Source organism: Lemur catta, chromosome 1, assembly GCF_020740605.2.
Source record: "Lemur catta isolate mLemCat1 chromosome 1, mLemCat1.pri, whole genome shotgun sequence".
NCBI classification, from domain to species: domain Eukaryota; kingdom Metazoa; phylum Chordata; class Mammalia; order Primates; family Lemuridae; genus Lemur; species Lemur catta.
Genome location: NC_059128.1, coordinates 114,310,624 through 114,327,206, shown reverse-complemented (window position 1 = coordinate 114,327,206; position 16,583 = coordinate 114,310,624). Strand labels below are relative to the sequence as shown.

At 54.8% G+C, this 16,583-nt stretch overlaps 1 protein-coding gene across 2 annotated transcripts in view; it reads right to left on the bottom strand.

Annotated features, from left to right (window-relative positions):
• The window catches only part of PTPRS (protein tyrosine phosphatase receptor type S), a 62,079-nt gene that overhangs the window by 21,676 nt on the left and 23,820 nt on the right, over window positions 1–16,583 (bottom strand). For both annotated transcript variants that reach the window (XM_045549153.1, XM_045549163.1), the window contains exons 6-10: window positions 15,699–15,809; window positions 4,644–4,913; window positions 2,633–3,214; window positions 1,878–2,011; window positions 1,399–1,543 (exon numbers count right to left, since the gene is read on the bottom strand). In XM_045549153.1, the coding sequence (XP_045405109.1) occupies window positions 1,399–1,543; window positions 1,878–2,011; window positions 2,633–3,214; window positions 4,644–4,913; window positions 15,699–15,809 (1,242 nt within the window). The remainder of the gene's footprint in view (window positions 1–1,398; window positions 1,544–1,877; window positions 2,012–2,632; window positions 3,215–4,643; window positions 4,914–15,698; window positions 15,810–16,583) is intronic.

Genomic DNA, 16,583 nt, shown 5'->3' with positions numbered 1-16,583 from the left:
GGTCGCGTCCTTCACAATCCGGCCCAACCTGCGTGATATCTCGGGAGGGGACCAGGGTGGGCGGGGGCAGAAACACGGACACACATGTACAGTGACATGTGACAGTGGCACGTGGTTTGAGAGAGTCTGGGGACCGAAGTTGGGCTATGGACTGTCCATGCAGCCTGGAGTGGTGGAGGTGGCTGGGGGGCACGCAGGGTGGGCCGTTTTTGTGAACCTGCTTGAGACCAGCGTGTACTCACCTTCGGGGCACCTCTGCCAGTCTCTGGGGTGGCCGCCCACGCCACGGGCCACCCTCACTGACTCCACCTCACACAGACACGCCCGGATGCCTCTGAGCGGCTGAGCACTCGGATGGGCTCGGCACGGCACGGGGGAGTGGGAGGGGGGAGTGGGCCGGGGTGGCAGTGCGGGGGGCTGTGTCTCCGAGGCCCCTGATCCCAGCAGCTCAGACGCCCCGGCCCGAGCTGACGTCACCCGCGTCTGACCCGAGACACCCCTGTGTGCACACACCCGGGGGGTTTGAAGATTTGGACACCGAGGCTGCTTCCGGAACAAAGCCTGGGGTGGCTTCGTCGTGACTGACTGGGGCAGGAGAGGTTGGGGGAGAAGCAGAAGGCGCCGCAGCAGGAGGGCCACGCCGGGCTGGGCTGAGCGGAGCGGAGGGCGGGGGGGTGAGGCAGGGAGACAGCAGGAGGGGCCTGCCCAGCCCCTACGTGGAGCAGGCAGGGAGGGCAGTGGTGGCAGTGGCCGTGGCACAAGGGCCGCATGTGGCTCGGAGCCAGCTGCCAGGTGAAGGGTGACTTCTTGGTAACAGGGAGGCCGGGCGGGCACAGCAAAGGACTCCAGGGATTCGAGAACCCCGAATGGGGGCATGTCAGCCCCCTGGAAACCTGGTGTCACCTCTGATTCCGCCCCTCCCCGCCCTTGGCGATGGGGACCTCGTCCCGGGCTGTTGAGAGCTGTACTCCCCGCCCGGGGGGGGGGTCTCTGTGTCCTCTGCTCTGAGAACAGTGGGGTGTGGGCCGTGACGACAGCCTCCCCGTGCACCTCGAAATGCCTGTGACGGGCACAATCAGCCCCCACAGCCAGGAGGGGATGAGGACAGGGAAGCCGCGGCCTGCCGCCTCTCCTGAACTAGGGGCAAAATCGGCCACTTCTCCTCATCCCCGGGCCTCGGCCCAGGGGACACAGAGAACCCCGTGGTGAGACCCTCACGGCACCGGTGGGGAAACCGAGGAAGAGCGCGGCGGCCGTGTCCCAGTCGAGGAGCGGAGCGGAGACAGGCCCGGAGGCGCCCCCACCCCGCGGCAGGCCCCACCTGGGTCGGTCCACGGAGGGGCCGTCTGCGGCCAGGCCGCGGTCCCCCCGCAGGGAAGGGCGGGTAGAGACACCTACTGGACTGCAGCGTGCGCTGCCGCACCACCGAGGTGAAGGCGCCCAGGCCCTGGGGCGAGCGGGCCGCCAGGCGGAAGGTATACTCCGTGTTGGGCTTGAGGTCGTCCACCACGAAGGAGGTCGTCGGGTCGAAGGTCCTGCCCACCTGGGGGTGGGGGAGGAGGGGCGGCAGAGACAGTGAGAAACAGACACAGAGACAGAGAGACACCAACGAGGACAGAGACAGAGAGAAACAGAGATAAAGAGACACAAAGACACCAATAGAGACCGAAAGAGACAGTGAGACACGGAAGAGAGAGAAAAAGTGGGTCAGAGGACAGTGGGGACAAAGGGACAGTGACGGAGGACCGGAAGGCAGTGAGAAAGGGGAAAATAGCAATAAATGTGGCGAGAAAAGGGGGAGAGACGGCCGGGGACAGAGTCAGCTGACAGGCAGGAGGCACCCCGTGCTGTCCCTCCCCACGGCAGTGGTGCCTCACCTCCCTGCCGTGGTCGCCTTCGCGGAAGAGCAGCTCGTACTTGACGATGCTTTCCTGCCGCGGGGGGCTCCAGGACAACGTGATGCTGGTCTCCGACTTGGCCTCGGCCCGCAGGTTCATGGGCTGGCCGGGCACTGCGGGGAGACAGGTGGTAATGGGGGCGTCCACCCATGGCGGGCAGCCCCAAGAGAAGCCCCGCGTCGCCCTGATCAAAGGGTTTCTCAGCTCCGGCTGTCTCCAAATTGTTCTTATTTCTCTTATTTTCCTGGGAAACCCCATCCCCTATTGTTGTCACCTGTCCACCTCAATTCCCCACCCTCTCTTCTTCCTGTGGGGGAAAAACACCTTTCAAAATCCCTCTTTCAGGCCGGGCACGGTGGCTCATGCCTGTAATCCCGGCAGGAGGATCACTTGAGGCCAGGAGTTGGAGATCAGTCTGGGCAACATAGCAAGACCCCATCTCTATAAAAAATTTTTAAAAATTAGCCAGGCATGGTAGTGCACGCCTGATGTCCCAGCTACTCGGGAGGCTGAGGCAGGAGGATCACTTGAGGTCAGGGGGTGGAGACTGCAGTGAGCTATGATGATGCCACTGCACTCCAGCCTGGGCGACAGAGCAAGACTCTATCTCTAAAAAAAAAAAAAGAAAAAAAAAATGCTAGCAAGAAAATATTTTTAAGTGCAGTGCAGGACCCGTAAGCCAGCCCAGCCGCACGGCTGAGGCCCCCTGGGATCCTGCAGGCCCCACACCTCACCTCCCTGCTGCGTCTTGACTTGGATGGGGTCCGAGAGCGGGCCATCGCCCACGGAGGTGAAGGCCAGCACCCGCACGGTGTAGGTCTCGTCCTCCAACAGGCTGCCCACAGTAGTCAGCAGGCTGTCGTCCACGTTGTGCTTCTGCCAGTTGCCCACGGGGTGCTCCGGCTCCATGGTGTAGTAGACGCGGTAGCCGCGGATCAGCCCGTTGGGTTCCACGGGCTCCTCCCACTGCACGATCATGGTGGTGGCGCTGAGCATGCGTGCCTGCACGTTCCGCGGCGCGCTGGCCGGGGCCTGCTCGCCCGTGCGGGTGACCACTGACTCGCTGGGAGGGCCCTGGCCGATGGAGTTGACGGCCGACACCCAGATCTCATACTCCGAGTTGGGGCTCAGGCCGCCGATGCTGTAGCGCGTCGTGGTGATGTCCTCCTTGATCTGATACGGCCCGTCCTGGCTTTTGGATTTATATTCGATGACATAATAGGACACAGGGTCCGGGTTGCCCGAGTCCCATGTGATGGTGATGCTGGTGGCTGTGTTCTCTGTCACCATGGGAGTCCCGGGGGCTTTGGGGAGAGCTGTGGGCAGGAGGCATCAGCAGGGACATTGGTTGAGGACCCTGAGGGCTGTGTGACTTTTGGCCACATGATTGCCCTCTCTGAGCCTTGATTTGCTAGGCAGGAACCACAGGCCTAACACTCCCATCTCATCTACAGCAGGGAGGCAGCAACCTACAGCCCCCAGGCAGACTGTCTGGCACTTATTTTTTTAAATAAAGTTTTATTGGAACAGGGCCACAGTACATATTGTCAATAGCTGCTTTCATGCAACAACAGAATCGAGTAGCTAGCAGCAGAGACGAGATACCCCCATAAAGCTGAAAATGTTTATTTTTTAGGAGGTTTATTTGCGATTTAAGAAAAACATTTATTCTTTAAGGAAACGTTTGCAGCCCTTGGTCTATAGCTCTTTCTGTGGATCACTCTGCTCAGCAACATGGGTCTGTCTGTTCCCACTTTATCCCGCTGTTCCTTGTACCTGGAATGCTTCGCCCCCTGACAGCTTAGACTTCCCTCTCACCCAGTACAGTTATCTTTTATACCTGATTGCCCCACCAGCAAATGAAACTGGGTTTCATTCAGAACCATTGTGACTGTCTCTTACTTAAGACTTCATGCAACTCAGGCCCCAGGCAACATTTGTCCACAGATGTCCAATCCTCAGGAAAATGACCAACAAATAGGCTGGTGCCGACACTGTCTATGGCCCTGGGCTAAGGTTTCACAAATGTGTCCTGCAAAGTGCCAGGCAGTAATTATTTTCAGCTCTGCCACGGCAGCCCTAAAGCTGTCATAAATAAGGCCTAAATGAATGGATGTGTCCGTGTGCCAATAAAACTTTATTTATAAAACAAGTGGAGGGCCAGATTTGGCCTGTGGGTGGTTGCTTGCTGGCCCCTGCTGTAAAGGTTGAAAAATATGTGAGGACACTGTTCTCTGAATCTCACCACAAACTTGAGATACCAGGAGAATCAACAGTTCCCTGTTTACTCTCTCTGGATGCCCAGAGTATTCTGCATATTCTGTTCCATCTTCCCAAAACACTCTTCTTCATCCTCTTTGTCTGGCTCACTTCTGTTCAACTTTTAGGCTGAAACATCCCCTTCCCTGACCTAACTTTCCTGGAAGCTGACACTTTTACCCTGGGGGTTCTGAATGGTTGGGTGTGTCCCCCTCATTTAGTTCTAATCAGCCTGTATCGCTGCTGCCTAACTACACGGGCATCTCCCCCATTGAACTCGGAGTTCAACAAGGCAGAGGGCCTGACCCAGAAGAGTTTATAACCAACAAATAACCAAAGGACAATCATCCTCTTCGTAGCCACGAATGACCAAAGCCCAAACTATAAATTCAGGGGTGTTCCAACTCCGCCTCTCACCTGCACCCGGAGTCGGGGACACACTCCAGCCCGCCCTGCCACCCTGGAGCCCCTGTGGACCCTGCTTACATTTCACCGTGATCTGAGCTACCGCCTCGATGACGCCCAGGCTGGACATGGCCACGCACGTGTAGTTGGCCGAGTCCTTGACATCCGTGAGTTCTAGAACATTGCGCCCCACGGGCATGTCATCCTCAGGAGTCAGGTCCTCAGCCCCTTGCATCCACTTGACGTACGGCATGGGCGAGCCCACGGCCACGCAGGTGATGTTCACGTTGCCACCTGGCATGATCTCGTGGCTCATGGGCAGAATGGAGAACCGAGGTGCCACGCGGCGGACTGGGGAGGGGGGTGGGCGGCGGCGGTGGCGGCGGCGGGAGGGAAATGCACCGGGTGGGGAGGGACGGTGGGAGACAGAAAATGCGGAGGAGAAAAAAAAAAGGAAAGAAAAGCAGAAAGAAAGAAAGAAGGAAAGAAAGAAAAAAAGGAAAAAAAAAAAAGGGGAAAACAATTTAAATATAAACAAGGCCGTCTCTTTTCCCCCAATTAATTTTTTTCCCCAAATGAAAACAAAACGAAAAACCAAATTAAAAAACCAAACTCCAACACAAAGAAAACCAAAACTTCAAAGGAAGGTACTTCACAAACAATATATAGAGAGATATATTGATATATATTAAAGAGACATGAAGCGTTATCTCATAGCAACAGGGTTTCATGGACCAGAGTGGCTGGTCACAGCACAGATAGGGACACAAAAATTTATCAGCTGTTTCTCATCTTTGCTGAGAGACGTGGCTTCGGGGAGCAGCCCCTCCGTTTGCTCCCGAGTAGGGGAGCAGTCACCGCAGAGAGCGCTGGAAGATTCCGGGCTGCAAGTGGCAGGGTTTTGGGGTGGGGGCAGGGAGGTGATGGTTAAGGGGAGGGGACGACTCAACCCTCCCTCGTTCTCTGGGACAATGGGGACGTCACACCGCAGATCTGACACCAGGAGGCAGAGGGAGCCTGAGATCTCAGTCCCCCAACGGTGGTCCCGCCTGGGTGACTCAGGGGTCCCACCCGCTTCCCCGTGGCCCTCGAGGAAAAGATGAGAAACTCTAATGAAATTTTTGTGGTTTTTGGGTATAGAAACCCTTCTAAAAGCTTCTGTCGGATCTGACAAGTTTCCATCAATAGATGCAGCTCTCAGAGTCACAAACGTCATGCAACATAGGTTGAGAGAGAGAGAGAGAGAGAAAGAGAGAGAGAGAGAGATAGGAGAGGGAGGGAGGGACAGAGAGGTGATGCATTTCGGGGCTCCCAGTGCACACTCATGTGGGTACCAGAGAGAGGAGACATGAACTGAGAGACAGAGAGAAGGAGGGACAGAGACAGAGAGAAAGAGGGGGGAGGGGGCCCACTTCAATGCTGCATATTAATTCTAGCGGATGTGACCCAATGTGACATGTCACATTGTCACATCACAGCCCTGGCAGAATAATAAATGGATATTAATAATAATAATTATAATAATCAACGAGGGGGATGAACTTGAACATTGAGAAAACAGGGACATGTTCTGTGCATTTCTTAGCGGGGAAGGGGATGCAGCCTTCTGTCCCCATCTCGGGGCACCACGAAGGCGGCAGGATGCATTTCGGGGGCTCCATTTTCGGAAGTAGGATGGGTGTCCGGGGTAGGGGGGGAAGGGGCGGATGCTAACGGGCACCTGAACTTGCAGAAGGCACCGCCGGCCCCACGGGAGATGTTTGACTGTGGAGGGGAAGGACTCGGGTTAACCTAGGAAATGTAGCTAGCCTACAAGGGATTGTCCCGGGGTGACGTCTTAGGACCTAAAGAAGCGCGTGGGTAAGTCCCCAGCATTGAGTGGGTAGAGGCTTCTTTGCACTGTACAGGTGACAGATTGGAAGCTCAGCAATGCTAAATGACTCGTTAGGGTCACCATCCCCACCTGCCTCTGATTTTCATGTGGTATTAGGGGTGCAGCCTCACGGGGTAGTTTCAGGGGGGTCTGGTCTACTCTACCAAGGAGGGGACTCAAGGGGATGGAGGAAGGTGGCCCCAGTCCCTTCCCTTCCGTCCTGGGTCCCTCACTGGAAATTCAAACCCCTGCTCCCCGAATCCAGGTGGGAGGCGAGGAGTGGGGAACTCAGCGGGCACGGGGGTGGGTCCTGGGAGCCGGCAGCCGTTCGGAAAACGAAGCCCCGCGAAAAGTCCAGAGTCACGTCATGTTGGAGACAGGATGGAGGGAGTGGCAGGTGCCCTGAGGGGAGGAATTGCGGCTGGAGATGGGAGAGACAGAGGGACCATGCAGACAGAGTGGAGGTGAGGGGCGAGGTGCTCAGATGGGGCAGGGCGGTGGCTTTCTGGCAGGGCGGGGTGGAGGGTGGCGGTGGCGAAGAATGGGGTCCGGCCAGCCCGCGGACAGCGGGGTCCAGGCCAGCCCGCCACTGACATCCACAGTGAGGTGCGGGCGGGCAGTAGGGGGTGAGGGTGGGATGCAGTGGCTGCGTTGTCATGGAAACAGAACATGATGGGGGGATGAGTGTGGGGCGGGGTGGGGGAGGCTAATTATTATTAAAGGACAGAAAAAAACGGCATCGACATCCAAAACAAAACCAGGGAGAACAAATGAAAAACTAAAGCAAAAAGGGGGAGAAAAAAAGAATCTGAAATACAAACAAAAATTGACCCCTCTGAAACGAAACAAAACACCCAAAAGCAAGAAGTTAAAAATATAAAAAAAAAGTCATGGAATGGGCATGGGGCTGAAATCGGGGTCTGAAAGGAAGAGGGATGTGGCTTCCCCAGGGAGGTGCTCTTGTCCCCCGCCCACCGGCAGAACACAGGGTCCGGCCACCACACCCGGGAGCCTCGGGCGAGGGTTGGAGGTGGCCACAGGGGCAAGCTCCTAGTGGAGAAAGAACCTTTGGAACAAACCACAGCCCAGCAGCGCTTGAACCTGCCTCCCTAAAGCCCTGCTCAGGGCTGGGCAAACTCCAGGTCCTAAAGCACAAGGACAGCTCCCCGGGGCCTCAGGGTCCTCTAGAAAACCTCTCCAGGTAGACATGGAGAAGCTGAGGAAGCTGAATAAGCCCTGTGGCCTTGGGAAGCCCCCCCAATCCCCCTGGAGCCTCAGTCTCCTCATCTGTAAAATGGACACAATCGGGTGACCTGAGAAGGGCATCAGTCCGATTAGCACAGTGCAGGGCTGGGGGAGACAGTAAGAATTTCTACTGAATCTCCACCTTGCTTTCTCCCTCCCAACAATTTTGAGAGACAAATGACCTGATGCTCATTTTGCAGATGAGGGAACAGAGGCTCAGAGACTAGCTGGAAATGACAAAAGAAGGAAGTGGTGTGGCCAGAGCTCAAAGCCAGGCCTGCCTGGTCCCTGCCTCTCATATAGAACAAGCCTTTGCTCACCATGGTGGGAAGGATGGACTACAGCCAGGTGTCCATTCTTGGCTTCTGGCTCTTTCAAACATGTGTCCCGACCCACTGGGGACACCAAAGAGGGCAAAAATACCCATCACTTATATACAATTTCATCAACTGAGTAACGGTCAGGAACTACCAGTTCAATGTCCAATAGCCATCATACTGAATGTCCAGAAGTCATCAGTAAAAGGCTCACATTGAAAGGAATTGTTATAATATCAAATGGAATAGTAAGATCTAGCTTTAGGATCTAAAGGTTAAATGTCAGGCCAATTTCTCTCTTCTGTAAGGGTGAACATCTCATCCAAAACACCCTGTTCATGTCTGATCTAACCTTAAAATCTCTCCCCTTAGGGGTTTTATAATTTGTAAGGTATCGTTAACTGTTTTTAGGAGTAGACACAAAGGATGTATCTTGAATATGTAAAAGATGTGCTGTATAGGGTTGTCAACTACCAATCAGTTCAACGTGGGAGGGCATTCATCAACAACAGTAATTTCAGTGCTCATAATCTCCAACATGGCCAGCAGCCATCAGTTAAATGGACCTACCAATAAGCTACAAAGGCTTCTCCGACACCTAAGAAACGTGCTTGCTTTCTCACCCACCTCATTTGTTCCTAAGGGGGTGCTGTAGGAAGAGGGCTGGTTTGCCACGAGTTTGAGGAGGACCATGCCCACTGGCACAAGGTGGCCTGGGCTCCCTGTGGGGACCTTGGAAGGCCTCTAGACATCCTCCCAGCTGGCAAGGGCGGGCAGCTGACGCTGTGTTCTGCCTGGTCTGGTGCTGACACCCACCCGCACCATCTCTCCACCCCCGGCTGCAAGCTTGAGGTGCGGGGTTAAAAAGTTAAGGTGGGCACGGAGCCCACGGGACGGAGAGGCCCCGCAGGACCCCCGCCCCCAATTACCGACCTGAATGGAGGGTCCAGGCGGGTTATAAGGGGACCACACCAGCCTTGGTCCTCAGCACGCTCCAGCTGGTTCTGGTTTCCAGCTCTTCTCGTCACCGAGTAGCCGGGGGTCCCAGCGGGGGGTGGGGGGACTCACGTGGGCGAGGGGGTCGGGAGGGTGGGTGGTGGGTGGCAGGTTGTGGGGGGGTGGTCGCTTCAAACCCCGATTCGCATGGAAAAACAACTCAAAAACCGTCAAAGCAACCAGGAGACGACCCCTCCCCCAGGCAGGAAGAGGCAGAAACTCAAAAACCAAAAAAGGGGTTCAGGGAAGAGGCGGGGGTGAGGGCAGAGGAGGGTGGGGAAGAAAACTTAAAAGTGAGGTGATCTGGTTGAAGCACTAGGTAGGGAACCCCGACAGTGTCAGACATCTCAACGATTCAGCAAGCCGCAGCTCCGAGGTGGGGGGGGGGCTCTGCTGGGCATTTTGGGGTGAGAGAAGGTTCTGGATGCTTCTCCAAACTCCAAAATGAATATGCGGATGGGAGGGCAGGGGAGAGATGCCAAGAAGTTGTGCAGCCTCCGGGGGGATTTATTTAAGATTAGATTACACCTGTCGGGGAGGGGGAAAGGGAGTGGGTTGGAGTCCTCATTCCAAAGCCCATTGCTGGGCCCTCCTTTGAACCCCCAGCCCACGGCCCAGGGAGGGTGGGCACCTCCCCTCGGCCTGCCTCGTGCCTCTTCCTTCCCCTACCCTCTCTCCACCGTCCTCCTGTGCCCGGCCCCCTCCCTCCCACCGCCAGCTCCCTCCGCCACCCGGACAGCGTGCAAGGCCCGGAGGGACCTGGCTGGAACCCTGGCCCATGGGCTGCCCAGCGGCCTTGGCAAGTGGTCGGCATTCTGAGCTAGACATGCTGCACTATAGGTATTTTTTTTTTTATTGTTGTCATTGTTTTTTTGGTACACTCTCTCTCTTCCCCCTGTTTTATTCCCCGCCCCCGGTTCTTGCCAATCTGTTGACTCCCCTCACCCTCCTCGCTGCGGCCGCCGGAGACACGGGGCTCTCCCAATGACGAGGTGTAATCTAATATTCCCCTCTCGACCCCCCGCCCCCACAGAGGAGACAGCGATGCAAACGGTGTGAGGCAGGCAGCAGGCGAGAGGTGTTCAGAGCTCAGTGTTCCTGCAGAAGGCCCCCTCCTGGCTGCCCACCACGCCCAAGCGGAGGGAAGCCTGACCCCCCGGCCCTGGCATCCCCTCTCCGCCTGGGGGTGAGGGTGGGATGAGAAGCTCCTAGTCTAACACTGCCTGCCCCCACGGTCAAGCCAGGGGTCTTAGGTGGAGACACATGGCCAGGTGAAGTAAGCAGAAACTAGGGGGCTGTCGAGCGCACCCCAATGGAGGTCTTTCTGGAGATACAGGAGCTGAGGGGTGTTCTGGGCCCAATACCTGTGTCTACCCCTATTTTCGGGGAGCCAGGAGGTAAGAGGAACACCTAGAGAGGTCACATCCACCAATTCTAGGGCTTGGATGCCAAAAATTTAATGTTGAAAACAATTTGTCCCCCCCCACTGCCCCAAATTGCATGCTATGGATTGATCTGAAAGACAGCAGTATGGCTCACAGAGTTCTGCAGATGACCTGGAATTGGGGCAATCTAGACCTTACTGGCATCGGGCATCAAGTCCGGGCTTCTTAGCTCAGCATTCAAGACTTTGCACTAAATTGTTCCAGTCCTGTTGGCCTCTTCCAAAACCTTGAAGATATCCTAAGTCCCTTCAAGGCAGAAAGTTCTCCCTGATGTCTCCAGCCTGTTTCAAGGTCCTGTGGCATCAGACGGGTGGCACACCATTTAACTGGGCCCTGTGCACCATGGTTCAATAATCCTATGTTGCCAGACCAGGTGGCAAAGACACCATCTTATACTTACTGACCCAGACCCGAAAGGCTTATGGTTTTAAAGAGACAGAAAAGAAAATTAACAGCCAGGAAGAACATAATCTGATCCTCTTCCCACCTTGTCAAAAGCCCGAGCAACATCGTCCCCAAGCAAGTTCTGGGACTGGAGCTGCCGCCAGCTATCTTAAAAAAATGGACATGGTTTTGACTTCAGCCCTTTGGATCCCTGAGATAAATTTCAGGAGGAGAAGAGCTAGTCTGATTAAACTGCCCCCTGAACCACCCAGACTTCAGCAGAAACTGGAGATATCGTCAGTTACAAGAAGAGTCTGGCTCGGGGTAGGGATTTCTTGCAATTACTTCCTGGGACTGGCTGCTCCAGCAACAGTGTAAATACTTGTAGCTTTCAGGGCAGAACACGCCAGGCAGCCTGTCTCTTCTGGTGGGCTGGTACTTATCTGCAAAGGTAGCCTAGTCCTTAAATAAGGCCTTTATCGTCCCCTTCTGTGGCCTCTGAAATTCCTAGGGAAACAGCAGGGGGCCGGATGAGAGCTGTGGCTCTGGGGGGGCCACTCATCTCACGGGGATGGAGTTGGAGCCAGGAAGGAATGAGATCATGAGGTGAGCTCAGAAAAGTACTAGCGAAAAATGAGATCTGAGCAGATGAATTAGCTTCTGCCCACAATTCTTTCCAAAACAGTTTCCCAGATGCCATCTTATTCAAACAGTGGCCATGTGAAGTACATAACGGGGAAACCGAGGCCCCCAAAGAAGGGCAGTGACTCGCCCAGATCATTTGCTTAAACTCTTTCCTTCCTGATCTTGTAATAATCCTCTGGGTAACTTTCTGTGTTCACAACACAGGGTACCTGATGAGTGTTGCAAAAAGTCCAAGTGGTCTTCAGAGACCCTCAGCATGCCCAGTTCCAATTCACCAGGACCTAGCTTTGGTGGAGAGATTAGGAGACCTCTTTTTCCCATCTTTTGGGGTTTTCCTGAGGGTTAGCCTGGCAGCTTTCACACTGGGTTAATAAGGAGATGGGAGAAATAAAAACCTTCTTCCTGCAAATAAAGTCCTCTTGCCAACTTGGCCCTAGATTTAATAATTGGGAGTTTAGAGAAGGAGGGTGAGGAACAAGAGGGGACAAGAGGCAATCCTAAAAAGGCTGGCCTCTGCCCTCAACTATCATCTAATTTGGGTGGTGAGCAGGGGGCAGGGAAGTTAGAAATCTAAATGGATTATTTTATTGGGGGTTGGTTTTTATTAGGGGTTGCAGCAGGACTCTCAAGGGCTTGCCTTTTCTCAGGGAGGGAGAAGAACAGGGTGTGCATCTCTGAAGGTTTGCAAGAGTGAGAGACACACAGAAAGAAAGAGAGCTGAAAGAGAGAGAGGGAAGCAGAGAGAGTCTGGGAGGCAGAGAGAGCAGGGGAGAGGCTGTGTCCAAGGTGCCCCTGGGTTTTCTCCAGAATTCCACAGCTCTGATGCTCGGGTACTCAGAAAGTGACCATGCTGTGTTGCTGGACAAAAGATGCCTGTGACTCAGCCCAGAGTCTGAGAGGGGATGGGGGAAGCAGCCAGCGTCGTCTGGAAGGGGGAGGCATAGTACTTCAGGCCAGACCACCGGCCAAGTTTTCCTTTCTCAAGTCTGTCATGGTACATTTTCTGATAGGCAGTTCTGAACGTGTGCCCAGACAGAATGTATGAAGTCTTCACGCCAGCTGCCATTTTGAGTGCTATGTGCCACGCATGCATCATCCTGGGAGGATGGTGCTGTGACTGCCTTCTCTAATCCTGATTTTAAGTTGACCACTATCCATATTTGGACATATCACTAAATTGAATGAGAATTCAAAATGCTGGTGCACATTCAGCTGTACTTCATGTTTTTTTGAGTAATTTGGGAGGGTAGAAGGTAGTCTAATACTGAGGCAGAAGGATGGATTGCCTGCTTGAACCTCCTTCCAACATGGCCACCCGAGGAGGGGTGGCTGAGGCACTGGTTCTGGGAAAAGAGGGGGCTGGTCGATGAGTTTAGGTTTATTGGGCTGCTCCCCCTACACACCCAACCCTGATATCCTGCCATCCATCCGTGCCACCTCCCTTGTGCCCTTGTGCCTAAGTGGTCACTTTCTGTCCCAGCATCCCAGCTGTGGGACCCCTTCCACCCTCCTGGGTGATAGTTGGGACAGGAACACTGGCTTTTAGATCACAATGCGTTTGGAGAACAACCACAGAACAGCTCAGCCCAAGATACCAAAAACCAAATAGCACAGAAACAAGACAGAACCAAAGACAAAATCGCTTTGGGGGAGAAGGGGACTGGGTAAAAGGAATGCGAGGGTGGGGGAAAATGAACCAATCGATTTCCTCCCCCAAAACTAAACAAAACAAGAAAAAGGAAAAAAAAAAAAATAAAGAAAGAAAAAGAATGAAAGAAAAAAAAAAAAAGAAAACCAAAAGAGAAGAACAGAATGGAAGACGAGAAACACTCCAACAGAAGGCATTGGGAATTCACCAAACCAAACCAACAAGAGGCATGCAGAGAAATTGTTACATTCTCCCAGCATGCATCAGGCCCAAGTTACCATGACGACGAGGAGTGCAAAAAACTTAGCAACAACATTACCAACGGATGCAGAGGCGAAACACAATGCAAGCATCGCATGTGTGCGGCCGGCCCTAGGCCGGGCTGGGCGCGGCTGAGATTTTCGTGTCTTTCTGGGTTTTTGCTCTCACTTGGCGGGTTTTTTTTGTTTGGTTTTGTTTTTGCTTTGCGCTTATGATTCACATTCCATCTTTGTGATCGTTTTTTTTTTTCTATTTTTCATTTCTTTTTTTTTTTTCCATGTGCATGTCAGCGCGTGTCAGTGTGGTGTCTAGAGGTGTTTCGTGCGTATGCGTGTCATTTTTTCAGAATGTAAAAATGCGGGTAAAGAAAGTAAAAAAGAAAAAAACACACCAACCTTCTCGAAGCTCTGAGGGATGTAAAGGGGGTTTGATGCGGAACACAATGACATGGGAAGAAGAGAAAAAAATAGGGGAGATACAGAGAGTAAAAAGAGGCCTTCCCAAGGCTAAAAGCTGCAATAGTTTGTTGTTTTTTTTTCTTTAAACCAAAAACAAAAAAAAATTAAAATTAAAAAACAAAAATAACAGCAATGACCTTCTTTTTCCTTTCCTTCCACTCTGCCCTTGACACACAAGATCTACATTTTTTCTTTCTTATTTCTTTTCTCAATTCGATTTTGGAGCATCTGAGATTGGGAGGCTGGACCTAAGCCCCGCCGGTGCACCCCGAGAGGAAGAGGGCTCGGGCTGGGGAGCCCAGCCCTGGGGGCTGAGGACATGGAAGGCCCCCTCCCTCCTCGCACCCTAGCTAACTGCCCCACCCCGCTCCCTGCCCCGCACCCACCGTCCACACTGTCTCTTTCGAGCCCTGCCAGATTCACAAACCCCCATCCCAGATGTTGGCAGAGAAATAAGCAGGTTAAGCGAAGACCGGTCCGTCGGAGTCATGAACGCATTTGCAACTCACCGGAGGTGCCGGGATGGCGGATCGGACGTGCCTCCCGCCCCGCTGCCCCCTGCCCACCCACACACCCACATCCCGATTCCCACCCTGTCTGTGCGGCCTCCTCCACAGAGACAAGATGCAAAACCAAGGTCCAGGACCAAGGAGTTGCTTCAGGGCCAGTGGGAGCTATGTCTGGTGGGGACAGAGCGGGTGAGGGTGTGTGGGCAGAGGAGGAGCCGCACGGCCTCCCCGGTGGAGAATGAACCAGGGCTGGTGCCTCGCATGGGGGAAACTGAGGCCTGGAGACGATGTGATTGAGTCAGTTCTACAGAGTGGATTGGGGCAGCCCTGGGGTCTGAACGGGGGCCCTGGTGTCCCAGCAGGAGGAAACTGTTTCTACCATGACTCTAACCAGAAACAACCACTGATTAGGAGGCGGGAAAGGCAGGAGGAGGACCTAAGAAAGTCAACCTGGAGATAAGAGGAGGGCAACAGAGGCTTTGGGGACAGGGGAGCCCCCGGCACCCTGGACGAGGCACCAAGGGACCCGGAAGGAAGGACGTTTGTACAGAAGCTTCCTTGGGGCAGGGGGACAGGAGAGTGTGGGGGGCGAGGACCCCAGGCTTCTGGGCACAACTGAGTGGGAACCGGAAAGCGAGAGTGACAGGCTTCGCTGGGTGCCGTGCCTGCCCCAGCCGATGGAGCCCCCGAGCCCCCGGAGTGCATGTGCCTGCTATGGCCCCGGCCACCCGATGGCCTCAACTGTCCTTTTCTGAGGGTCATTAGGAAGAGACAGAAAGCACCAGGCTCGGGGATAGCCGCAGGTGCAGGGACCAGACCAGCAGGCGGGGGGTGGCCTCGAAGACCCCCCACCTCCCGACTCATAGACCGAGGGCACTGGACGGGGCGGGGGGCAGTGAAGCAGGGCGCTACGAGGCCACAGAGTTGGGAGAAGCGAAGCCAGCACACGACACGGGAAGGCACGACACACCACAGAAGCCGACTCGGGGGCGGGCAGGGGGGCGGGGCGGGACAGGGCAGAGGCCTGCAGGCTCCCCCGGCCCTGTGGGCCCAAGACCGACCCCCCACCTTGCCCCAGCCTCCCCACCCGGCCACCACTCCCTCCCCGAGAGGCACTCCCTGCAAGGCACGGGGGTAGGGAGGATGCAAGCTGCCCCCATTTCACAGACAAGTAAACTGAGGACCGGAGAAGGATGCTGCCTCACTCGAGGTCCCATGGCAACCTGGGAGGGGCCTTCCTGCTGGGGTCTGCAGGGGACGGGGGAGCCCAGAGGCTGTGAGCCCGAGGAGGGAGGGAGGGAAGGGAATGGGACGGGGCGGTTCCCTGCCTTTGAGCTGGACGCGGCGTTCCCTACCTCGCACGTAGAGGTTGGCGGGTGAGGAGTAGCGTACGCCGGCGCTGTTGGTGGCCACGCACTCGTATTTGCCCTGGTCGGTCTCCTCACTGCTCTCGATCTGCAGGGCCCCTGTAGGAAGAGGGGAGAAAGCTCGGCCCGTCAGAGGGGGGGCGGGGAGCAGGTGGGGAAGGCTGTCCCACCAGAGTGCTGTGTGGCCTGTCCCCTCTTCTGGCCAGGCCAGAGAGGCAGACGAAGAGGTGAGTTAGCCTAGAAGCCCCGGCCTGGCGGAGGCTCACGTAAGTCCCACCCCGAGTCTAGCCCCACGCTGGCCTGAACACACTGGATTCCCCAGCAAATCCTCCACTCTCACTGTCAAAGCAGCCAGTCACGTGGCTAAGGCTCCACAGAAACAACTGCCAAGTTGAACTATGAAGCTAGGGGAGTGTTTGAGAGCTCCAGGGACCTACAGGGCTACAGCAAGTCAGGTGAACACTCAGGGAGCTGGTGGTTGCTTGGCTGATTTTAACCAGTGCCCATGAGTAAATGAACGTGGGTCTGGATTCCTGAAGTGTGTTTGGAATCATAGGCCTCAAAGACCTCGGTGCCTATAAATAAATGGAGATAGAGTTGTACTTTTTCAACTTGAACTTTCAGGACTGATTTACAGCCCATGACAGCTAAGGTAAAGGTTGTTGAGACAGAGATGCATCAAGTATGTTTGAAATCAAAGGCCTGGATCAAAGCCACCTGTGCCTGATACTAACTGAAGAGGAGTCAGAATTTCCCCCGGTATTGGAAGACTTCTAAGTATTAATAAGTCAGTCTGAGTCTCTCCACCTGTGTTTAAAACCACAGGCCTAAATTCAAGATCCTGAAGTATATATAACTCAATGAACATCTTCG